This window comes from Dipodomys ordii, unplaced genomic scaffold (assembly GCF_000151885.1).
Source record: "Dipodomys ordii isolate 6190 unplaced genomic scaffold, Dord_2.0 Scaffold40, whole genome shotgun sequence".
NCBI classification, from domain to species: Eukaryota; Metazoa; Chordata; class Mammalia; order Rodentia; family Heteromyidae; genus Dipodomys; species Dipodomys ordii.
This window is the reverse complement of record NW_012267256.1, coordinates 14267408-14293684: the sequence shown is the minus strand read 5'-3', so window position 1 is coordinate 14293684 and position 26277 is coordinate 14267408. Positions and strand designations below refer to the sequence as shown.

At 41.8% G+C, this 26277-nt stretch overlaps 1 protein-coding gene across 1 annotated transcript in view; it reads right to left on the bottom strand.

The window, feature by feature from the left end:
- The window catches only part of Slc1a1 (solute carrier family 1 (neuronal/epithelial high affinity glutamate transporter, system Xag), member 1), a 75944-nt gene that overhangs the window by 8390 nt on the left and 41277 nt on the right, over positions 1 to 26277 (bottom strand). The window contains exons 3-9 of the mRNA XM_013018410.1: positions 14082 to 14174; positions 11440 to 11554; positions 9685 to 9727; positions 6981 to 7076; positions 4259 to 4443; positions 2427 to 2534; positions 375 to 497 (exon numbers count right to left, since the gene is read on the bottom strand). Coding sequence (XP_012873864.1) covers positions 375 to 497; positions 2427 to 2534; positions 4259 to 4443; positions 6981 to 7076; positions 9685 to 9727; positions 11440 to 11554; positions 14082 to 14174 — 763 coding nt within the window. The remainder of the gene's footprint in view (positions 1 to 374; positions 498 to 2426; positions 2535 to 4258; positions 4444 to 6980; positions 7077 to 9684; positions 9728 to 11439; positions 11555 to 14081; positions 14175 to 26277) is intronic.

Below are 26277 nucleotides of genomic sequence, written 5' to 3'. Positions count from 1 at the left end.
CACACACACACACACACACACACACACACACACACACACACACACACACACACACACCCCACAAATAAAACAACAAAAACCCAAAGGGCCCATTAGCATACTGGTCAGCACTTTTGGTCAGTCTAGGAATCAGAAAACAATCTACCCACCACTGACTCTGGTTACATTAAAACTCATTCCTAGCTGCAGAACATGCCAAGAGGGCAGGGAAGTATTCAAGGGAACCGTGTTCAAAGATCGAGGACAGAATATATGGAGGTCATCATTCAAAGGTAGCTACAAAATACATAAGCTAGGATCTGCTTCATCAGGGGAAGGGAGAGTTGATAGAGTATGGTCTGGAGGTCTTTTCCCGAAGGTCATCTTTTACTTACCTGGAAGAGATCATAAGAGCGGTCAGGAGAGCCTGAGCCATGCCCATGGCAAATCGGAAAGGATTCTTCCGTACAACTATAAAATATATCAGTGGGAGAACTACAATGGAGTGGATTGCAAGCCTGTAATGAAAGAGATACATGGTTTCAAAGACGTTACCATTGTCTCACACCTCACACTTGATTTGTTTTGGTATGGGAGATGGAACTCAGGGCCTCACAGTTGAAACACATGTCCAGCCCCTTGTCATGTTGGTTTTTTCCCCGGTAGGGTCTCGCTCTAGGCCTTCCTGGACTGTGATCTTCCTACTTTGGTCTCCCCATGTGGTTGGGGATGATGGGTGTGAATCACTGCACTCAGTCATTGTGCATTTCCCATAGCTGGCTCTTGAACTTTTATTCCCTGGTCTGCTCTCAAACTTTGATCCCTCTGATTTCCACCTCTCAAGTAGCTAGGATTGCAGGTGTGAGCCACTACACCTGCCCAGCTCTGCTGCTGGATTGTTAATCCTCCTCCAAGACTCAGCTATACCTCTCCTTTCCTCCATGAAGCCTTCCTTCAAACGTTTTCAAGTACAGCAGTTCCTTTCCTCCTTGGGACCATCTTTGTCCCAATCACAGTATACCATTACAACATTTATCACAGCGACTCCCCTGCCCCACCCCCTGCTGGTCCCCTGAACCATGATGCCCTCTGTTTACAGAAGTCAAAGGTGCAGAAGGAAAAAGGTCTCTGCTCTTCAAGGTCAACATTCGGGACTGGTTTTCTTTCCTTCATTATTCTTGCCTTCTCAAACTGTTCTCTGTTTTACACAGAGCTATACTGGTTTCTCAAAATAGGAGGGCATGTATGTATGAGGGGATGCCTCACAGTGTACAGATCATTTATATTAGGTTGGGATCATAAGAAACAGTCATTGCAAAGATGAGTCCTGAAGTCCCAGTACAGAGCTGGTATCTAAACATTGTGAGTTCTTAGCTAGAGCTTTTGCTTTTGTGCTAGAAACCTAAATAGGATGAGAGGAAAAACCAGAAGAACTCCATGATGAAATGGCTCAGTATCACAAAGTTCACCCACACCGGTGCCCAGACACAGTCTCCAGTCCTGCCTGTCCCAGCAGCCCCACAGCAAGATAGGCCTCTGCCTTTCTGGCATCTATAACCCTGGGGTTTGGCTTTGGCTCTCACATTGTACGAACCCAGGCTGCTTCTGTGTGGGGTGGCATGGCTATGCTTTGGTGCCAGCATTGTGCTGTGGAAACGTTCCTAAAGCCAGCAGGTTCCAATAAGTGAGAGGCGAGCATAAGTTGGACAATTGACCTCTGGGAATCAAATAAGTATGATGATGTATTCCTTTAGTCCACATTTCTTAGTCTATATGACATATTCTGCCCCTGGCTTGGTCTCTAGGGGGACCATTCATAGCCTACCCACAAACTCTCCCCTGCCCCTCTCTCCCCCAGCCCCACATCTCTTCTTAAGGAACCAATAACTAGATTGTAAGAAATATGCCAGTGACTCATGCCCAGTGCTCTCCTATTTTATGACTTCTAAAGCCTGATGATTTTCCCCAAACCCTCTCTGGCATTCTGATCGAAAAGGGCATGGCAGCAGCAATGGAGTTTGAACCAATCAGCTCTGTTACTCCTACTTGCTCGAGTCTAATTTCATGATTTCACCCTTGGTAATTTATTTCAACCTGCAGGTACGTGGGGGCTATTCTTATCTGTTTGGTTAGTTGATGTTCTTGAGGAAATAAAGGGCAGGAGAGAGCCAAAAGAGACTACAAGTAGGTTTCTCTCTTCTTTTAAATGATTTAAATACAACTAATAAAGACAGTGGCAAAGCCTGGACCAGGCAGTTCTGCCAGGAGCTGGCAATTAGCACAGCACGATCCACCTACAGTACAGCTGTTAAAGGGCAGCCCCGCTTGCCTGCGTTTATCTCTGAACTCTTTAAAACCTTTAAAACCAGCGGTACCCCAGCCTTTCCAGAAACAATTCTTTCGTAGATCCAGTGAAGTTTCTGTTGCTTCTCTTGAATTAGACATACCCACTCAGGACAGTGGCCATGTAAAGTCCCAGCTTTCGGAATATTTCCCAGTCTTCAACTTCTATGATCTTCCCAGCAATTAGGAACAAAATACCCAATGGCATGTAACTGGAAAGTAAGCAGATCAGAGATACACTTGTGTTATCAGGGAGTTTCTCAGGATTTGTTGAGGGGAGAGGGGAGGGAGGCAAGCTAGTGTTGCCTGTGTACTCAGCTAGAAGGAGGAAAGGGCATAGCATGAAGCCAAGGTTTTGGTTTGGAGTCCTGAGCATACCGCTGATTGTTGGCTTTAGAATCTTGCATAGACCTTAAGTTGTACCCATCTAAAGTGAAGGGGAACTTGGAAACTTAACAAGAATGCATGGCCAGATTGGGTGCATATTCCACGCCATACATATACACAGGCAGTGTACATACATGCAATCCATTGTTATCTCTGCTTATCTCACTTGGCCTTTTCTGCAAAACATGGAGGCCAAGCCCTTTCTAGCCCTGGACATTCTTGTATGTCAGGTGTCAGCAATAGAAGCAACACCAGCAGTAGTAGTAGTAGCAGTGGGAATGGTCATAGTAGCTTTGGGGAGAATAGTTTACATGCATCATTTTACTTAACCCTGGGAATAAGTTTTATCATCCTTTAAAAAAAACAGATGAGGGAGTTGATGTTCTTGTAGGATTAAGCCACTTTCCAGGCTGTTATTGCTGAACCTTTTGTTGTTGTTGTTGGTCATGGGGCTTGAACTCTGGGCCTGGGCGCTGTCCCTCAGCTCTTCAGCTGAAGGCCAGCACTCTACCACTGCACCACTTTCAGTTTTCTGAGTGGTTTATTGGAGATAAGAATCTCACGTTCTTTCCTGCAGGGGCTGGCTTTGAACTGTGATCCTCAGATCTCAGCCTCCTGAGTAACTAGGATTATAGGTGTGACCCACTGGAGATCAGCTTGCTGAACCTTTTATATAGTTGTGTCAATGTCTTCCCTTTGGATCACAGAATGCTCAACCAATTCCATGTGAAATAAAGGAGTTTGAGACCTCTCAGGAACAGGTCCCGGTGTTGCTCTGATAGTGCCTTGCATTCAGATGACTTCGCGCCCATGCGGGAACAGTTGGAAATGTTTCCACTCTCATTTCTTTCTTTTACTTTGCCATTCTACAAAGCAGTTTATGAATACAGCACCTCTTGATTAAGATCGCCCCCTTCAATATTCTTGCCCACCCTTCCCAACCTACCTCTTCTCTCACTTTTCCTTAATTTTTAGGCTATGTATTTTGTTTGCCATTTGGCCAAGCCATTTCTGTAGACAATGCATCTTAACCTGTATCATCCCTTCAACATCTTCACCTCATCCTTCGACCCCTTCCCTTATGTTTCTCAATTCTGTGGTATAGACAATGAATTCGTGCCTGCGTTTCCCTGCTTCTCTCTTCATTCTTCTAGTCATTTCTCTAGGCTCCTCTCTCCCATCCTAAGTACTCATTAACTGGTACTTATACTGGATCTCCTTTCTGCCTTGGGGCCCAACAGCAAAATCATTGCTGTCCTGACTCGTAAGGAACTCTTTTAAATCACATCTTCTAGAGTCAGTGAGGCATATGGATACCAGTTGAGTACAACATGGATTTCTTAGGGCTTTGAAGAGGAAAAAAAGATAATGGCTGACAGCTAGATTTTTTTCTAATAAACAGATCAGACTCCTGAGCTATACATGAAATTATTTAATACACCAATGTCTTGATTTTCAATTGCTACCTTCTCTAAGAAGGGGTCAGCTTCTTCTAATTTTGAGATGATTGGGTTGTAAGGGAAGAAAAATAACATGAAACAGTACTCACCACATGATGATCTGAACAATTTTCATAGTAGCATCACTCAAAGCATTGAAGAAGTCCACCAGAATTTGTCCCTTTTCTCCCATATTTCCCATGACAAGTCCAAAGACAAGGCAAAAGATAATCAAGCCCAGGACATTGATACCATCTGAATACATGCCTACAATTTTGTATTCCTTTGTTTTGTTCTGTGGATTAAAAGCCAAGAAAATATATCAAAGCAGCAATATAATTACAGCGATGCCACAAAGTCAATAATACTTTAGGAAAGACAATACCAATGTTAAAAAAAGAATACCTGCTCCTGTAGAACCCTGCTCAGCCCTCCACCCTGTTGAGGTTTAACTGTGTTGTCCCTTTTCTTAACAAGTCCATATTTCTCTTGAAACGTTCTTATTCTAGAAGTGTTTTACACTTTTGTATGAATCAGGACAATTTTTAGGGTTATTTTAAATACTAGCTGCATTTGGAGACTGTCTTCTTAAATGATTGGCATTAATAATGCAGGAAGCACAAAATATTTAGCACTGTCAACATTTTTAGGACATTTTACCATCTGTTTTATCCTGATAATTTACACAGAATATTCTTTACTGCCTCTGGCTTACTATGACCAACTTGCTCTCAAAGATGCAAAAATTCACCAGGTGCTGGTGGCTTGTGCTTATAATCCTTGCTATTCAGGGCGTTGAGATCTGAGGATTGCAGTTTGAAGCCAGCCCAGGGAAGGAAAGCCCATGAGACTCTTATCGCCAATAAACTACTCAGAAAAAAAAAAAAACAAGTGGCATTGTGGTTCTAGTGGTAGAGTACTAGCCTTGAGCAAAGAGGAGCTCAGGGACAAAGCCCAAACCCTGAGCTCAAGTCCCAGGACTGGCACCAGAAGACAAACAAAAAAGATAAAAATTGCTCAAATGTTTTTGATTATGAATTATTTGTTTACTTTTTCCTGGGTAAAAACAGCATAGGACTTACTAAGAGATAACAGGAATGATGCAATCCAGGTATATAAAGAATTGTTGGCAAGCCACTGAGATACCATTTATTTCTTATTAGAAACTAATATTTGTGGAACAGCTACAACACACACATATATATGTATAGATATATACATATATATATATACACATTTTTTTTGGCCAATCATGGGGGTTCAACTCAGGGCTTAGGTACTATGCCTGAGCTTCTTTGTACTCAAGGCTAGCACTCTACCACTTGAGCCACAGCACCACTTCTGGCTTTTTGTGGTTAATTGAAGATAAAAGTCTCACAAACTTTTCTGCCCAGGCTGGCTTCGAACTGCAATCCTCAGTTCTCAGATTCTTGACTAGCTAGAATTATAGGCATGAGACTCCAGCGCTCAGCTCCACTAAAATATTTTAACTGTATTGACCACAGCACAAGGTACACACACACACACACACACTCACACACAGAGTGCAAAGGGAGGGGATTCATTGTGATAATTCCATAGATGCATACAACATAAAAAACAGCCGACTAAGGCCTGTGAGAAAGAAGAGCCAAAACCAAGATGGCATACAATTACCTGCATAGCCAAGGTATGAGTTACAGGCCTTACACAGAGTCTGGGACATGCATGAAGCTTCAAGGTTGGGGAAGCTAGGCTTGACAAGTAGGCAGCCAGGAGACAAAGCATGTGCCACAAGGACATTAAGCAAAAGTGAAAGGCATGGCAGACTGGGTCTTTATAATCTGTTTGAGTAATTCTTACTCATCCTTTATCACCTCCAAACTGACTTACCCCTCTGCTAAATGCTTCCCAGTTCTTCCTAGGATAACTCTCATGACTCTACCTTCATATGAGGGACAGATGCCAAATCTGTCTTTCAGCAAGCCCTAGCATATAGAAGGTGCTCAGGAAAGTATTTGTGGAACCACATCGGAGGGCAAGAATAAGATGCAATTGAGAAGGCAGATTGGGATAGAAGAGGGGGTTTCCCTGGGAAGTAAGCTGAGAAAATGAAAAAAGATGCTATGGAGGGTCTCTGACCATAGGAGAAGTTGGAGAAGTTCTGGAATAGGAAGCAGGCAGGAAGCCAACCATGGCCTGTTTAATTTGACCCAATCTATCTTCCTTCCTTTCTTCTTTCCTTCCTTCCTTTCTTCTTTCCTTCCTTCCTTCCTTCCTTCCTTCCTTCCTTCCTTCCTTCCTTCCTTTCTTTCTTTCTTTCTTTCTTTTTTTCTTTCTCTCTCTTTCTTTCTTTATTTCTTTCTTCTTCCTTTCAAGACAAGGTCTTATACAGTTAGGGTAGGTTCAAACTCAACATCCTTCCACTTCAGTCTCCTCAGTGCTAGGATTACAAGTATGCACCACCATGCTCAACTTAAACATGAATTCAGAAGTCCACTGAAGAGTCATATATATGGATACCCCCCCCACCATTTCTGGTTTTCTTCCTTCCTTCTTTTTCTTTTTGCCCCCAGTGTTTAGGGTTAAACCCAAGGCAAGCCTTTCCTTTCTGAATGAAGGCAGAGAACACTGGGGTGTTTACTACTCTTACTTTCACAGAGAACATTTGGATATTTAATACAGACACTTTGTGAGTCACTTTGAAAATACTTGAGTATTGATTTGGGGTTGCAAATAAGGTTTAGTGAGGATATGAATTTATACATGTGGATTCTGTCACTGTCTTTCTCTCTTCTGCTTCCTCATGACTGACCCACCTACAGGGGAAGGGAGTGGGCAACAGAACCATACCTCGGCCAGTGTGGTCCTAGTGGTGGTGACAGACACCTCTGTAACATTCCTCACAGGATCAGTGGGAGGTTGCACTTCTTCACGCTTGGTTTTGTACTGCACATGGGAGAAAAAGGCCAACAAAACAGTAAAGACACAAGCACAACCATGTTCACTGCAGCACTTTTCACCATAGCCAAGGTATGGAATCAGCCATAACACCCCTCAATGGACAGAAGAGATCAAGAAAATGTGGAATATATACAACGGAATGTTACCCATCCATTGGAAAGAATGATAGTGCATCATTTGTAAAAACATGGAAAGATCTGGAATACAAAGTAACATTAAGTGAAATCAGGCCAAGAGAGACAACCATTGCATGTTGTCCCTCATATGTGGACACTAGAATTCATTTATAAATATGTGAGTAAATATATTAGGTGGCATACAAATATATACCAGTGTATTCACTGAAATCTGGTAGATTCAAGGGAGAACTCCAATAGTATAATCATTTGGAAAGGCAAAGTCAAAGTTCAACAAAATAAACAGGAAGCAGGTACTTGAAAGGGGTGAGGTAGGGTCAATGGGAGAGAAGCAGAGGATGAAGAGGAGAAGGAGGATTGCAGTTAAGAATTCAATGTATATCCAACAAACGTAAGAAGAGTGAGGAAATGATGGGTGAGGAGGGATGGAGAGAATATTGTGAGGAGTGGCATTGATCAAGATGCATTGTTTCATCAACCATTTTGTGAAATGGCAACTTCCTTGTAGAACTACTTACTCATAATAAAATTAGATTTTTGAAAAGAGTTTAAAAAAGAGAGTTTTCTAAACTTCTGGGACTAGACTAAAGGGATGTGATTTTGTTGCTCAACAAATAACACCACCGGGCTCTACCTACAGTGCTTCTGCTGCTGCTAGGTTGTTTTTGTTAATTTGTTTTTTGTTGGTCATGAGGCTTGAACTCTGGGCCTTGGTACTATCCCTAGCTCTTCAGCTCAAGGTGAGTGCTCTACTACTTGAGCTATAGGGCCACTTCCCATTTTCTGGTGGTTAATTGGACCTAAGAGTCTCATGGACTTTCCTGCCCCGGCTGGCTTTAAGCCACCATCCTCAGATCTCCTGAGTAGCTAGGATTACAGGTGTGAGCCACCAGTGCCCGCTGCTTCTAAGTTTGTTTTTGTTAGTTTGGTTTATTTTATTTTATTGTAAAGATGCTGAACAGAGGGGTTACAGTTACATAAGTAAGGTAATGAATCCCTTGAGAGGAGTTGGGGAATTAAAAATGGGATTGGCATGCTGAAACCCCTGCTTCTCAGCACTACCATTCCATGCCAGGTGCTCCATCACTTTCATCATGAGGAACAAATGATGGAGAAAGAGCCTGAGAGAAAATAATGATTTGTCTGTCAATAACTTCACCCAGACAGACCTATAGAGATTCTTGTCCATCACTTTTACTTTCGCTATTTTTAATCTGGAAAATACTTCATTGCTTTGCTAAAGCAGACACTATGACTTTTTTTCCCTCCTGTACTGGGGGGTGAGTGTAGGGCCTGACATGTTAAGCAAACACTCTAGCACTTAAGCCATGTGTACTTTTGTTTCTGTCAGAGACAGGGTCTTGCTGCTTGCTACCTTTGTCCCAGGCAGCCTTGAATTTTGGTCCTCCCGTCTCCATCTCCTGAGTAAGTAGGATTATAGGTATGCACGATTAAGCCCAATGGATCATTGTGAATGTAATAAATACCGTGAAAGATTAAATTCCAAGGACTGTACCGAAATCAACAGTCCTTTTAGGGCTACTCCGTCACTGAGATTTCTGTTGAATTTTCTTCCTTAAGCCTTATTTGGTTCTGTGGGGTTCCCATACAGAGGTTTAAGAAAGAGCTAGTGTCGCATTACACTAGGCATCAAGGTCCCCCCCCCCCCCCCCAGGCCTCTGCGAACACTGAAAACCTCACAGATGAGCACTGTGGCTGATCTGTAATGGGCCTTGTGAAATAGAGGTGCTACTGTGCAATATAATTGCCATGTTTTTGGTTGGTATACACAGAGGTCTCTGTCCCTGTAATTTATGCAAATGAATACAGCAGTTTGTGATAGACTCAGCTGTTTTAAAGTGTATAGATAAGTAAAAGAAAAAAAAAAACACTTGTCAGGAGAGTGAAGAGGGCATTACACAGTCCTAAAGGAAAAAGTCAGGGCTTTGCAGAGTGCCTGCAATGGGCACATCGTGACAAGACTGAATCCAGGGAGCATCTGCTACACTGCGCAGCTTCAAATAGGAATGGTCACCATGAGAGGGACAGGAAAGAGGAGATGCAAAGCCCTTTATCCACTGCCCTGCATCTGCAGAACTTTCCCAATGTACCAAGGCTTTCTAACATAGGCCCTGGAGCTCCACATTGTAAACAATTTTACTTTTCATAGTGGAGAAGGTATGCTTTAAAACACCCATGGTTTCAGATGACTAATTTGTCCTATTTGAACCCTCTAAGGGTAAATGCATGACGGGAAAAGGAGCAGAGTAACTGATCACAGGCACTTTACTGTGCATGGGAAAATCTGGGATATAAAACAGAGGCATCGCCTGAAACTTTGCCATTTACAGGTGATGAGTTAATTCTATTTCTTGACTCTCAGCAGGAAAAAAAAAGTTATTTAACCAGAAATGGGAAGAATGGAGCAAATCATGGGCAAAAGTCATTAACATTACCTGCTGAAAACAGGCTTGGACAAGGTTCTCAGGAAACATATTCCTGTTGGAGACATGAAAAGCATTGTCATGTTAAGGAAAAAAGCAGTTTCTTGTTATACTAAGTACATTAATGGAAATGAACATAATACAGTATAGAATAATATGTTGAAAATACTATATATAATATATATGTAGAATATTATATTATTAACATACTATAGAATGATCTATACAATATGAACCACAGAATGCACTATATAGAGATACTATATTATATGTATTATAATACTAATATAATATAGAATGAGTGCTGTGAGTTCTCTTTTAGCTTCTTCTTTGCATAATACTTCCTATTAAATCTTATATTAAGATTAACTCTTATATTAAGTATCAATTCTTAATACTTAAAATACTAAATATTGTATTAAGATTTCCTGCTGAGCCAAAGGGAGTATGGAAAACTCTCTTAATCAACCATCATTTAAGTGATTAATTGAGTGACACACTTGCTGCTCTCAAGGAGAGACTGTACCAGAAGCTGGACACTCACAGTCAAGAAGAAATTCTTTCCTTTTCTGCACTCTTCTGCTTGCATAAATGAGGCAACATGTTCACACAACAGGCTCTTGAATTCTCAAATTCATAATACTGATGGCAAGTTTCATCATGATTGCCGAATTAAACATTATGTAAACCCAAGAAATCTGAATGTGAAAAAGAAGGCTTGCTTTCTACTAAAAACTAAGCTGAAGCTGGGTGCTGGTGGCTCACGCCTGTAATCCCAGCTACTCAAGAGGCTGAGATCTAGGGATCCCAGTTCAAAGCCAGCCCAGGCAAGAAAGTCCATGAGACTCTTATCTCCTCTAAACCACTAGAAAATCAGAAGTTGTGCTGTGGCTCAAGTGGTAGAGCCCTCGCCTTGAGCTGAAGAGCTGAGGGACAGCACCTAGGCCCAGAGTTTAAGCCCCACAACGGACACAAAAACAAAACAAAAACAAAACACATTAAGCTGAATGCCTGGAAAATCAATAAACGCCAGTGATGAAAATTTTTGCAGTTAAATCAGGTAGGAGAAGACAATTGAAATGGGGAGGAAAACTGGAAGAATTTAGCACTTAGCTTCCTTTGTTTTTTAGTTTTCTCAGCTTAGGTGTTTTGTTGTTCTATTTTATAGAAATTAAATCTGGAAGCTGTAGATGACATGTTCATAAGGATAGTATTTCCAGCAGAAATGAGGTGAAATGAAAATGAATTGACATACTTAAAGAAAAACAATGGCCCTATATTGAAAAAATTGGTGAATAAATGCACTTAAGTTTCAAGTGGAAGAAAAATATGTCATGTGTTACCCTATAGCATTTTTAAGAGTTTCTGTTTTAATTGCTACTTTCATTGAACTGACTTCTTTCTGGCTCTGGCTGCTTTAGAAAAGAGAGCTTCTGCCACACAACTCAATGAATTTCTCCAAGTATGTTTATCATCCAACCCATTGCAGCATCTTTATACACAAGCACACCTCCTGTGTCTCTGTCCATCTTAAATCCTAACATAGGAGCTTGTTTTTTCCCCCATTTTTCTTATAGCTATGGTTCTGCAAACAGAAATTATTGGCTATATAATTTGAGAGGTCTAGGGCAAACGGAGATGCACTATAGGATATAACCAATGACACATTTCAGGACAGAAACATCAGAGCATTCAACCAGGTATGGAGCCTTAAAGAAACTACACAGATGGCACACCCAGGAAGTCATGTGTCAGCAAGTCTCTCACCTGATCAGGTCTAACATCGCATCCACTGTGCTTACTTCAGGAGTGCTTCCTACCCTGTTGATCTCTGTCACCTTCTGGGTGACACCAGGCTTGATGCTCACCACCAACACAATACCTGTGACCAAGGACAGTATCCAAAGAATATTAGGAACCTTCCATGGCACCCAACGTGTTTTATCTTGGAACCAGTTGGCAAAGTAGAGACAGATAATGTTTGGGCCCCTGAGGTCCAATCAAAATGCTGACCTATTGCTCAGAAGTTAGTGCTTGCCTTAGTTACTTTTTCTTTGAAACGAATAAGCAGAAGGATTTATCTTTCTATTTCCTTTTCTCTCTCTCCTCCTCCCTCTCTTTTATCCTTCCTGCTCTCCTTCTGGAAATACCTGCTGATAAAAATATTGTTTCATCCTTGATTTCTTTTTCTTCAATATTCTTTATCTTCTTTTTCCTCTTGTTGGTTGTGGGGCTTGAACCCAGGGCCCGGATGCTGTCCCTCTTTCCTCTCAAGGCTAGTGCTCTACTTTGAGCCACAGCTCCACCTCCAGTTATCTGGTGGTTATTTGGAGATAAGAGTCTCATGGACTTTCCTGCTTGCATTGGCTTTGAATTGTGATGATCATATCTCAGCCTCTTCCAGCCCCGGCTGGCTTTGAACCTCGATCCTCAGATCTCAGCCTCCTGAGTAGCAAGGATTACAAGTGTGAGCCACCAGCACTCAGCTTTCTTCTTTCTTTAAAATGACCTTTTAGCCCAGTGCTAGTGGCTTATTCCTGTAATCTTAGCTACTCAGGAGGCTGAGATCTGAGGATGGTGGTTCAAAGCCAGCCCAGGCAGGAAAGTTCATGAAACCCTTATCTCCAATAAACCACCAGAAAACCGGAAGTGGCGCTGTAGCTCAAGTGGTAGAGTGCTAGCCTTGAGCTGAAGAGCTGAGGGACAGCGCCCAGACCCAGAGTTCAAGCCCCGCGGCCAACAAAAAATAAAATAAAATAAAATGATCTTTTAGTAATTGTACCCAAAAGCTTTCAATTCAACATGGTAGTTTATGAATGTGATGTATCTTGATCTATGGGTAGGTGTGTGAATTAAGGTTCTTCATATTCCAACCCCTGGAAGTTTCTTTGATATATTTCTGTCACACTTACACATGGATTCTCCTCCTCCCAAGAACAAACCTTGTCCCCCTAGCAAACCTTGTCTTGTCTTCTTTCCATATCTTAGGCCTTCAACTATCTCGAAAGCCCTCATGTGGGAAAGTGTCCTCCAGGGGGTGGAATGAAGACACAGGGAAGTTTGGTTCTGTTTACTGTCACAAGAAAAACGGTCTACACTAAAGAAATGTCTACGTCTTGAAGCCCAGCTGGGACTTATGGAAATAATGGAGCCTTGTCTCTTGAGGCTCTGTGAAGTTATAGGAGAAATTTGGGCATCGGAGATTATTTTTTTTTTTTTTTTGTCGGTCGTGGGGCTTGAACTCTGGGCCTGGGCGCTGTCCCTCAGTCTTCAGCTCAAGGCCAGCGCTCTACCACTTGAGCTACAGCGCCACTTCCGGTTTTCTGGTGGTTTATTGGAGATAGGAGTCTCACGGTCTTTCCTGCCCGGGCTGGCTTTGAACCATGATCCTCAGATCTCAGCCTCCTGAGTAGCTAGGATTACAGGCGTGAGCCACCAGCACCCGGCCTCGGAGATTATTTAACTGGAAGAAAAGAAAAAAGTCCCCAAGCCACTTCCCACCCCAGATAGGTGCCCCAAATCTGAAGACAGGGAAATGTTAATCCCAGAGTTAGGACTTTGGAGTGTAGTATGGGTCTTGTCTTCTGCTAGTAGGAAGAGTCACTGGGCAATTAGAGAATATTAGTCCTATCTATACAAATAGGAAGTCTACTCTTCCTGATCTCAAAGTTACAGAAGGGATATAAGGCCATCCGATAATAAAGCAGTATCTTTCTTTTCTCATCTTTTTCTTTATCTCAGGAACCTCTTGAGGATATCTGGTTTTGCCTTCATCAAACCATATCCTCAAATTTATCAATTCATTAAAGCAGGGCTGCATGGATCAAGCTAGCTGCAACATCAGAGCACATTTGCTTCCTTTCTCCCCACTCTGGACTTCCTTCTTAAAATGTCCTATGAGATTACAAAGGATGGACCAAACTTTCTTGACAAAACCAGGCTTAAAGTACAAGAGCAAGTCCTCCCTTATAGAACACTGTCCCCTTTATCAATGAAATTTAGACTTTCCAAGACTTTTGTAGCCATTAGCTTTTGGTGAAATGGGAAAGGCACTGGCAAGTTATCTTACTGGCAATATTTTACAATTGCACTTTATTTTATAAATCCTCTTTACTCTTATAGATTAATCATCTGGTTTCAGAATATATAAGCTGTTGAAGTCACTTCCTTCTACTTAATGATCCTGACAAGGAAAAGCACTGTCACTCACTTTCTAGTTATTCCTTGAGACTTTAAGATGGACATGGATGGCTAATATTCGGTCAGTAATGTATTTTCACATTAAAGCTGCTATTGCAATTTCAAGACAAAATAGTTAGGGGTAAGCTGCATTTTTAAAAGCTTGACTATTTTTTGAATAAAAAAGTGACAATTATGTAGAGGAATAAGTCTTTAGAAACAAGTGTTACCTAAGATTACAGCAATGATGGTTGTGCAGAAGTAATATACCACAGCACGCAGACCAATTTTTCCAGATACATTGGAATCCAGTGCAGCAACACCTGAAGGAAGAGGAGAGCCAAGCTGAAGCCTATTCATTTGGAGATGCAGATTCTCCCAGTACCCCCTTTCTCCCAGTTGGTTAGGATCAAATACAATGAACAAAAGGAAGCCCTTGAAACTGGGCACTGGTGGCTCATGCCTATAATCTTAGCTACTCAGGAGGCTGAGATCTGAGGATTGGGGCTTGAATCCAGCCCAGGCAGAAAAGTCTGTGAGACTCTTATCTTCAATTAATCACCAAAAATACTGAAGTGGAGCAGTGGCTTGAGTGTTAGGGCACCAATCTTGAGCCTATAGGACTAAGTGCCCAGGCTGTGAGTACAAACCCCATTACTGGCATGCACACACATGTGCATTTACATGCACATATACCCACATACACACGCACACACAAAGTAGAAATTTTCAAGTTCTTGAAAATTCTTAATGCAGAATTTGAGGTAGAAGTTCAGTGAAGTACAAATTCCTGGGCAGGTTCATGCCCACGGCTTTGCCCTCTGCTTTTCTTGGGGACAATCTTGAAATGGTCACAAGGAACCTTCTCTTATGCAATTGCTCTGAGAGCCACATCAAGATATGTATGTGGTGTCACACTACACTTTATAACAAATCTGTTTTGGAATTTAGAATCAAGGAAAATTTTACCTTGAAGAACTGAGCTAGTTCTTTATCACATCATAAGAATCACACAAATCCTGAATGTTTTCCTCTCTGCCTTTTCTGACAGATAGCTGAATCCATTGGGGAAAAAATATTCTATGTGATTATAAAAGTAGTATATATATTCATAATAATTACCCTCAAAAAGACAGAAACATAAGATGAAAATACAAGTCACAACCACATGCTGGTAACTTTTCCAATATTTCCCCCGAATTATGGTAAACACAGAAGAGATAATGTTATAGTTTTTAGCCTACTCTATCCTTGATACTGTAGTATAAGCATTTCCCCTCATTGTTGCAAACTTACCTGAGGATCATTTTCATGACCACACAATATGCTGGCACGTGACTGTATCATAACACATTTATGCACACTCTTACTGCTGGATCTTTAGATGGTCTCAGGGCTTAATTCAATCATAAATCATAGTAATTTCATTATCCATCCTGGCTAGTGTAGTTCCTGCCTTTTTGGTAATTTTCAAATTGCTTCTAGGTAAACAACCTCATTGTGTATGGCTTCTGTTGTGAGACATCTTAAAATTTCTGTCTGAAAGGTTACAAATAAACCATTTCCAGAATCACAACAATTGAAGAGAGACTTGCAGCCATGTTGTTAGATCTAGCTTCAAATAGTTTTTGGCTACCAGTAAAATAATTGAGGATTGCCTAGACTTGAGAGGCTTGTCTGAAACATCATAGACAGCTGTATTGGGTCAGAAGGCACACATCTCTATTTGCTAGAAATCTTTGCCTTCTGTCAAGAATGTTTGTATAAATATGTCAAATGATGCTTTCTAACTAGATTTCTACAGGGAGAACCTGAGAATCAAATAAAGCATCTTTGTTATAGCAAGTTGTCATTTGGAAGTTGTAGACTCTACTCTGCATGATTTCTAAACCAAGGATTACATTTTGAGTCGCATGATGATCAGGGAAAATGAGTTTGCACTTTCAACATGCTTGAATTGTCCCATAGTTGACTGAAATGCCTCAAGCACATGGTAGCAAGATAAAGGAAGAGATTGTCACAACTCAATCCGAAGGAGGGGGTAGTAAACCCATACAGCCATGAGGACACACAGGTCCTCCTGGTGAAAGGATCCTCCATGCTTTTAGTGACTGGGAATTATGCTCTTCCCATGTAATGGTATCCATTCAAGGGGCAGGAAAAGTCTACAAGGAAGCTATCACTATCGTGGCAGTAGAACCAGTCACTTCCCATTCTAAATATACAATTCCCTGGGCTGGGGATTGCTCCTTTGAAAATTAGTATTTGGAGATAAGGTACTCTTGTCTCTTTAGCAGCCACCCTAAGCTATTGGAAAGGGCCTGGACACCAACCTCTGGCATATAACGGTATCCAGGAAATGATGAGCATATTGTGACAGTCTGGCCACTTCCTAGCATAACTTTGATGATGGAGTTTATACTATTTTTCTTCTTCATTTGGAAAACAAACAACAGAATTTGGTGTACTGAGGAGAACTTCTTTTCCTGATGGTAAGATAGTTAAAAGTAACAATACACAAAGAACAATAACAAGAACAACAAAAATGTCTAAGAGGAATGAAAGGCTACAACTCAAAAATGAATGAGTGATCTTGTTTTTAGATCTTTTAAAAAAATACACCAACAAAAATGCCAACATATAATTTTGCTAAGCCTATTTTATGATTACAAACTCTCTTTCATTTTAGAGCATTATTTTGAGTTCCTTATTTCAGTCTATTATTTTGAGAAATAATTAGTATAGTTATTTATAAAAATAATGATAGGCTAAAAAGACATAAGAGTTATGTGCCTGGTAGCTCATACCTGTTATCCTGGTTTCTCAGGAGGCTAAGCTCGGAGGATCAGAAATCAAAGCCAGCCCCGGCAGGAAAGTCTGTGAAACTCTCATCTTCAGCTAACCTAAAAGCTATAAGTGGAACTGTGGCTCAAATGATAGAGCATTAGCAATGAGCAAAAAGGCTCAGGGACAGTGCCTAACCCTGAATTCAAGCCCTAGGATCAGAAAGAAAGAAAGAGAGAGAGAGAGAGAGAGAGAGAGAGAAAGGAAGGAAGGAAGGAAGGGAGAGAGAGAGAGAAAGAAAGTGAGAAAGAGAGAGAAAGAGAGAAAAGGAAGAAAGGAAGGAAAGAAAGAAAGAGAAAGAGAGAGAGGGAGGGAGGGAAAGAAAGGAGGGAGGAAAGGAAGGAGGGAGGGAGGGAAGGAAGAAAAGAAGGATAGAATAGAGAGAGAAAGAAAGAATAGAGAAAGAAAGAATAGAGAGAGAAGGAAGGAAGGAAAGAGAAAGAAAGGAAGAAAGAAAGAAAGAGGGGGGGGGAATAACTAGGAAACTGGGGAATAGCTCAGTGGCAGATTACCTACCTAACATGGTCCTGTGGTTATATCCTAGCATTACAAAGCAAAACAAACAACCCCAAACTCCACCTCCTCCCACCAAAAAAAAAAAAGACTCAAGAAAATCACCAATTTAATAGAATCCCATAAAACCATAACCTGCATACGCATCCCCAGCCCTGATACTATGGTTGAAATGTCTTCCATAGGCTTGTGTACTGGGGGTTTGGTCCTCAGCTGTTGATGCTATTTTGGAAGACTGCCTAATTGGAGGAAGTAGGTCAGTGCAGGGAGTGTGGCGGCTCTTTAGGGATATCTTGCTCCTATCTGTCTTGTCTGTCTGTCTGTCTGTCTTTCTCTATGCTTCCTGTCCATCATAAGATGAAGAAGATTCTTTTCCAAATGCTGATGCCACCGTGAATAACGTTTCTGCCCAAGCATCTAGGACTAAGCAACTATGGACCAAATCCTCTGAAATCATGAGCAAGATAAATCCTTCCTCCCTTACATACTTCTGTCAGGTCTTTGGTCCCAGCGAAGTGATCAAATGTCAGTAATATACCTGACCTCACATATGATGCCTTTTTGGGTACAGTGTTCTCTTTTGGCAGATGTCCATTCCCTAAGGTGCTGAAAAATGCCAGCGTCACCGGGTAGTTGCAGTACTGTTCTTCAGTGCGTGTTTGGTGTCCTCTCAGGACTTTCTTCCAGTAGTGAGACAAATTAAATCTATGTGTATAATTATTTCCAGCATATGTTAATATGTCTTCATTTGTCTTAATGATTTGGCCATGGGCTAGTGCCTCTGCTGGTATTTCAGGACTCAACTGGCAATTAAAGGCTTCCTAATAATGAGATTCTTAATGGAAACATCTTAAACAAATACATCCTGAGCAAGTCAGGATGAGTAATTATACCTTATAGTCACAAAAAAGAGCTTTCTTTCTCAGCTTTCTCATCTCTCAGTCCTAGATGTATCAGAAATGCATTCAAATCACCAATTTATATCCTACAAAATTAAGAAGAGTGCTGGGCACCAGTGGCTCATACCTGTAACCCAGCTACTCAGGAAGCTGAGATCTGAGGATTGCATTTCAAAGCTAGCCAGTCTCCACCAGACTCTTATCTCCAATTAACCACTGAAAAACTGGAAATGGAGCTGTGGTAGAGCACTAACCTTGAGCGAAAGAGTTCAGGGACAGTGCCCAGGCCCTGAGTTCAAGCTCTACAACCGACTAAAACAACATCAAAAAAATGAAGAAGGGTGAAAGAATGGGTGAGAATATTGCAAGGGGTGATATTGATCAAGATATATTGTATTCATAAAGTGCTTTGTTAAATGGCAACTCCTTTGTACAACTACTTAAAGACAATAATAAAAAGAAAAAATCAACAGTTGTACTTTTCTACAGTTTTCGCTCTATGTTTTTAGTCAACAATGATAGTGTGTGTGTGTGTGTGTGTGTGTGTGTGTGTGTGTAATAGTTACCCTCCAAATCCAAATTTTGGAAAGCTTATAATATACCACTAGGGATCAGGGCGGTGACCACTGAAAGGAGAAGGGCAGCACAGGGGAAGAGAAAACAGCTTAATCTTCAAACTCTTCTGTCACAGAAACATTAGAGCATTTAATAATTGTAAATGTGTTTCTAGCAAGACCTTGGTGGCTCAAGCCACCAGGTTACAGAACCCCATAACCGACTAAAAAAATGTATCCGAGCTTTCTAATACCCACTGCAAATCATGACTATAATTATAACAAAAATGGTGAAAATTATGGTAATAGACTTTATACACACCGTGCAATGACTGCAGGTTAACCAGTCATCTTTAATTCATATTAATAACCTTTGATTCATATGATAACCCTAAGAGACATCATTATCCCATTCCACCAAGGAGAAAGCTGTGGCCTCAGAAAGACTAAGTAACACACCTAGGTTCCTAAAGACCATATGTATGATCGCTATGACGTATGGGCTTCATCCATATGCAACAAAATTCTAGACCAGTGTTGGATAGGACTTCCTGTGAAGTGGAAGTGGCCTATGTTTTTGCTGTTGTCCATCGAAGTAGCCAGAGCCACACATAGTTAGTGAACACTTCAAAGGTGGTTCATGTGGCTGAGGAATTGAATTTGAATTAAATTTCAATTCATCTCTCTCTCTCTCTCTCTCTCTCTCTATATATATATATATATATATATATATATATATATATACCACCATGCTGGTAATGTCTAGCAGTCATATTGGATGGCACTTCATTATCGCGCCAGCACCAAGTCAGGGAGAAGAAGACAAGACGCTGAAGTTTCCTGGCTTGTGATTCCATATTGCCACAAAGCCTGAGCTGTATTCTTTCCTGGATCCCCTGTTGTTGTTGTTGCTGTTGTTGTTATCATTGTTGCTGTTATTCTCTAAACTTTCCACATGGCAGGAAGAGCTCTAGTTTTTCATGTTATCTTCCTGCTACCAATAACCCATTTCAAAGGTTGGCTTGTGTGTTAGAGATATGTGGAGCTCATCAAGTCATCTCCTTAGAATCCACCTTAGTGGTTTTTCTTGGCTCTCAGGATCAGAAAAAAAAACATCCTTGTCACTCATAACAAAAAATAAAACCCTCCATGTAGGAATATGTTGAGCGTGTCAGTGCCTGTCAAAACTTGTTCTTTCATTTTTGGCATCCCTTCTCCTTCAGAGCCTTTCAAACATTTGTTTCTTTCCCTCTAGTTATCACATCCATGAAGTTTTAGTACTACACACAAAATCTATTTATGGGTTAAATGAGCACATGTGCTTCTCTTTGCATAGTGACAGAGTCTTCTTCCTCCTCTATTCCAAATCAGCTTTTGCTGCCTTGGGGGATGATATTACCACCACACACGAATTGGTGACCAGACTCCATGACACTGATGGCGGCACCGCCCCGTCATGTACTAAGGGAAGACACGGCAGCACGCTCCTCTTATTCTCACCTGGCTGGACCATCTCCAGTTGGGAAACCTAGAGGACCATCTCTCACAGTCTACTTCCGAAACATCTGTTCCTGGAAGTTGTGCTCAGGACAAACGAGAGAGGCAGTGTGTTCAGACATCACAAAGCGCATGCAGCAGGACTGACACAGAAATCCTCAGAAGTGCTCTTAAAAAAACTTGATAGTAATTGGACAGTCTTTTTTTTTTTGGGTCAGTTGTAGGGCTTGAACTCATGGCCCGGGCACTGTCCATGAGCTTTATCACTCAAGGCTAGTATTCTACAAGGTAGACCCACAGCACCATTTTCAGATTTCTGGTGATAATTGGAGATGAGTCTCATGGGCTTTCTTCCTGGATTGGCTTTGAACCACAATCCTCAGATCTCAGCCTCCTGGTAGCTAGGCTTACAGATGTGCGCCACTGGCGCCCAGCTTGGACAGTCATACCTGTGGAACATAATAATGCACTAGCATTTTTTATGTCTTTGGTTTTTTTTTGGTGTGCCATTATTCTAGCAAGTCACTTTTATTTGTGGTTACTAAGGCTATTGGTGGTAGATTAGAAACTTAAAAGTTGTGTTTTCCTTGAGTCTCTTGTATAGCGTGATGCTTTATGAAGCCCCTATGTAGGGAATGGGTACTGTAGATTTTTAGTGGAGCTAAAAGACAAAGAGAAAGAGTACAATAGGTGGCACCCAAATTGAGCAGAAAAAGACGTACAGTATTCTAGTTACCAGTAAGGGCCAAACTGTTTCTGAAATCCAGAGAGAACTTTTTCTTTCTTAATTTTATTTTCTTATAAAGATACTGTACAGAGAGGTTACAGTTACATCAGTAAGGTAATGAGTACATTTCTTGTGGAGCATTGTTACCCCCCCTTCCTTTGTTTTTCTCCCATTATCCCGTCCCTCTCCTACCCCCCACTCCTCCCCCACCAAAGTTGTAAAGTTCATTTCCAACAGTGTCTTGTGAGTCTCATTGTTGCAATGGATCACCCTGTATCCTCATTTCAGCATTTTGTTATTCCCCTTCCCCTCCCCAAATTAGATAAATGTACATACAAGGCACAAGGTACCAAGATCAAATGTACATATGACCATATAAGATGATGCTAAGCGAAATGAATCCCAAGGTATGACACAGAGGATTTTCTTTGTTGTTATTTTTAATGTACTATGTGATTTTTCTTTCTTTGTTTCTTTTGTATGTTCTTTCTCCTATGGTAGATCCCTGTCGTCACTGTATTTGATTTTGGTACCAGGGAGAATTTTGAGGTTGGCTGTGGCCTAGAAATAGGGACAGAAGCTTAAGTTTCTGCTTGGAAGTTAGGCCACCTGTTAGCTCTTTATATAAGAGAAGAAATGATTTCTTCATCTCAAGAGGAGACCAAGAGACGCAGGCTCCTGGCCAAAGCAGTCATCATCTGAACTTGAATATCAAGCTACAGAGGAAGTAGTGCTTGGGCTAAACAATAGTGTGCTTTAAAAATAATAATTCAAGGACAAAGTACTCCTCAGAGAGCTCTCCGATGAGGCTGCTACCCACAGGAGAACCACGTTTTTGTGACAATCCCTCTGCACCTTACGGTTAAGGTGTCAAAATTAACTCCATTACTGGGGTGGGGGGTGGGGTTCTCCCCTCAGTCTGGCATTTGTTGTGCTCCACAATTCTGAGTGGACATAACAATCCAGACACTCAGCATTGTGTTTGAAGTTAAAATTCAACACAATGGATCCAACACAATGGATGAGGAGTTAAAGATAGATGACTCCTGTCATTCTGCTGTGAGCAAAGAAGTCAAATGCACGGAAAGAACCAACGATGGGCTTTGGCAGGACAGACTGCACCCAACCTCGTCCTTCTCCAGATGTAATGGAGGCGTGAAACACCTGTACATCCTCAAAGAGGATGCAAGGAGCAAAGTGAACAACCTCAGCTTGCTCAGCTCGTGTGAGACTTTGAATTTCTCCCTGGATAATGCCTAGAACAGTGCTCAGACTTATACTGAATGGATAGCCCTCCTTATTAGGCAATAGATAATCAACGAATGAATAATCAATGACGTGGCTCATCAGACAAGGTTGGGACTCACTGAGCATTAGCCCCGTCCCCTCCTTTGCTCTCTCCCTCATTCTTTCATGGCTTGGTCAGGAAGACATGTTTTTCAAAATACCAATCAATTCATCTTACAGTTGTGACCTGCAGTGGCTGAGATTACAGATATGCGCCATCATGCCCAGCTGCAATCTTCACTTTCATTCTATATTTTTAGAATCTATAGTCTCACGGACATCCATCTTTCTCACTAGACTGTCAACTGCATGAAGGCAAGTGTACAACCAGTGTACAGCCAGCGCTCAATACATAGCAGAAACATAACAGATGTGCTGACTGAATGAATAACACAGTTATTTGTGGAAGGCTCCCTCCCTCGAATTCTTTTTTCCAGGCAATGGCCCTTCGGTAGTAGAATATCCTGGAATGGAATTCATCAGCCCCAGGTGCTACTCTATAATCTGTGTGAACTTGGAAAAGTGGTTTGATCTTGCTCCAACCTCTGGTTGGTTTCCTTATCTGTAAAGATGGAGATAAGGCCCTACCCACTGTAGTACTTCATAGAGTTGCTATGAGGATTAAACAAACAAGCTCAAGATTTTGAAATGATGAAACATTTCTTTTATTCCTCAGGGAACACAAAGCTGGATATGATCTCACTTTGTTATGCCAGAACACCAGGAAATCTCAGCAGCCTGTATTAAAACCCTGGGATGTTAAAAGGGAAAAGGCAGAGAGGGGTGAAGGTCAAATATATATATATATATTTTTATGTGTGCAGAGCTTACCTATGGTATCCCTGTTTCGTAGAGCCATGAGTACAAATAACTCTCTTAAAACAGGCTATATCATATCTTTAGCCTATTCTGTGAGGTTAAGGAAATAAACTAGCTGTCAGGCAGAGTCAGTTCAAGATGACTTTGTATGTATCAGCCCAGTCATTCTCCATCTGATGTTTAAAATACAGGTTAAGATTCAAGGGAGAACTCAAGTAGTATAATTCCTTAGAAAAAGTTAAAGTTCAGCAAAATAAAATACCAGGAAGTGGTTACTTAAAAGGGGTGGGGTGGGGTCATGGGGAAAGGGGCAGACCAAGGAAGAAGAAAAGAGGGGGAGAATGTAGTCAAGAATCCAATTTATAACCTACAAAATTAAGAAAAGTGAGGAAGAGGTGGGTAGAGGAGGGATGGATGAAAATGTTGAAAGGGGTGATTTTGAGCAAGACGTATTGTACTCATAAATATGTCTTTGCTAAATGGCAATTCCTCTGTACAACTACTTAAAGAGAAAAGAGAAAGAAGAAGAAGCCATGGTTTGTCTCTGGGTTCTTTTTTTTTTTTTTGCCAGTCCTGGGGCTTGAACTCAGGGTCTGGCCTGGGCACTCTACCACTTGAGCCACAGAGCCACTTCCAGCCTCTTCTGTTTATATGGTATTGAGGAGTCGAACCCAAGGCTTCATGCATGTTAGGCAAGCACTCAACCACTAAGCCACATTCCCAGTCCTTGTCTCTGGGTTCTTAAATGACTAGAGCTGTTCAAACCTTGTCTAATATCACGAGTTCTTATGCTCAAGGCTAGGACTCTACCACTTTGAGCCTCAGTGCTACTTCTGGCTTTCCTGGTGATTAACTGGAGATGAGAATCTCACAAATTTTCCTGCTGGGACTGACATTGAACTATGATTCTCAGATCTCAGCCTTCCAAGTAGCTAAGATTATAGGCATAAGACACCAGAAAGGGGCTGGGAAGGTAGCTCAGTGGTAGAGGGCTTGCCTTGCATGCATGAGGCCCTGGGTTCGATTCCTCAGCACCACGTAAGCAAAAAGAAGAAAAGCCAGAAGTGGCACTGTGGCTCAAGTGGTAGAGCACTAGCCTTGAGCTGAAGAGATGAGGGACAGCGCCCAGGCCCAGAGTTCAGGCCTCATGACCAGACCCTCCCCCCCACCCAAAAAAAAAGATACCAGAAAGTCTATGGTTGATTTAATTAATTAATCAATTATCTTTAACTACAGAGAGGATAGCTGGACAAACACTGAAAGACCCAGAAGGCCTAAAATAATTACTGTCTGACCTATTTTTTCCCCCTAGAGTTTCTAGACATTGAAGGCTGATTGAACAGTTGCTTTGTAAGGAACCATTTTTTACCATTTGAGCCACACCCCACAGTCCTTTCGCTTTTAGTGTCAGTTATTTAGTTAATTAGTTTGTGTCGGTCTTACACTTTGTCCACACTATTCTGTCTCCCAAGTTGCTAGAATTACAGGCATGTGTCACCAGGCTTGGCTTATAATACATTATTATTTTGTATGATCAGATGCAGACAGGCATTGTGCCTTTCTGTTCCTCTTTTAAGCATGTCCTCTATTGGGCTCACTGTATATAACTTATGATGTTCCAGTGTATTTTAGATCTAGCTTCCACATATGAGAGAAAATATGCACCATTTGTCTCTCTCAGCTTGGTTTACCTCACTTAATATGATTTGTTCTTGGTCCATCCATTTCCCTGCAAATGACACAATATTATTCTCTCTAACGGCTGTGTAAATTTCCATTGTATATAGGTACCCCCTTTTTTTTGATCCATTCATCTATTGTAGGACATCTGGGCTGTTTCTACAACCTGGCTATTAATAGTGCAGCAGTGGAAATGAATATAGGCTTTTTCATATAGGATCTCACTGACTTTTTCTGTCCAGGCTGCCCTCAAACTGCCATTCCCCAGCCTCCATAACCACGTAGTTGTTGTTAATGACATGCTCTACTACTCCTGGCTGTATCTGGTGCTTTATAGAAAAACTTTGCTGAACCCCTGCTTGAAAAGATAATTAGCTCACATAGGTATCCCACGTCTTTCTGTGTAACAAACACTGTTTATACACCAACATTTATAAGGATTTTTTTCTCCATTTCAAAGGTAGTAGAAACATCTGCTTTTAGAGTTTATGTTAAGCCCAGAAGAATCTGAAATCCTGATGCAGAAGCTGGAATAATTCTCATGTGAAAGTCTGGAGTAATACATCTTCAATCCTCCAAGAGTAGAGAAATTCCCCAGGAAAAATGTGTATTCAGTTACCCAGCTAGTGCGCTCATGGGGATGGTCAGTCATTGATAAATGGAGTGCAAATGTTTTCTCCTGATGTCTAGGGATTGGAAGAAGAACCAGTCCTGGGATTTATATACACAGTGGCCCAAAGAGGCATGGAGGGTGGTGGGGAGCGGGGAGGAGGAAGTTTCCTTGGCTTGGTTGTAAATGTGGAATGCACTGAGCTGCCTGGCATTTGTAGGGAATTTAGGGATGAATAGCTCCTCGCTCTGCAGGGGGAATCAGCATGGATTTGTCTCAGCCTGAACTGGACAGATGCCAGGTGCTGTAGGCTAAGTGGATATGGGCTAGCCCACAGGTACAAGTGGTACTGCCTGATGGTGCTCATAGAGGAAAGCCCACCCCAGGTGGCTGCAGGGAGGTTAGCATCACAGGATGAGGTGTCCTTCTGAGTCCAAGTACTGGGTTCGAGGATGCTATGGTGCTGCCGGTATCTATGTGGAGGCATAAAAATCTGCCTTAGCCTCCTAGAGGCAGCGGTGGCTGGGGGAGGGACTGAAGGAGGGACAACACCGTACAAGGAGCTCTGGGGTCCCTGGAAGAGCCCTTTCGAGGATCAGCTAGACCTCAGCATTGGTATCTCATTTGCAGTTGGTGATCTCCAAACCTTTGGCAAAGCTCCGTTCTAAGTAGTCATCTGGCCTCACCCGCTCTTGGGAAATTGAGCTCAGACTCTTATTTTTAGGATGGGGGGAGCAAACTGGGGAGATCATGTCAAGATCAGAGGCATGGTGGTAGCCACAGCCCACGCTAGGGGTGAGGCTGTGTGAGATGCAGTTCAGCTTGGACTACGCTTGAGGACAGCTAAGCAGGCAACAAGGAGAGTCTGGGAGTGCGAGTGGAGGTGCGCTGCTCTTCCTGTGCTGAGCGCAGGATGACGAAGTCACCTGAAATAAGGTATTCGTGAACATGTAGCCTGAGTACCAGCTCACTGGCCGGGAGACTTGGACTTAGATC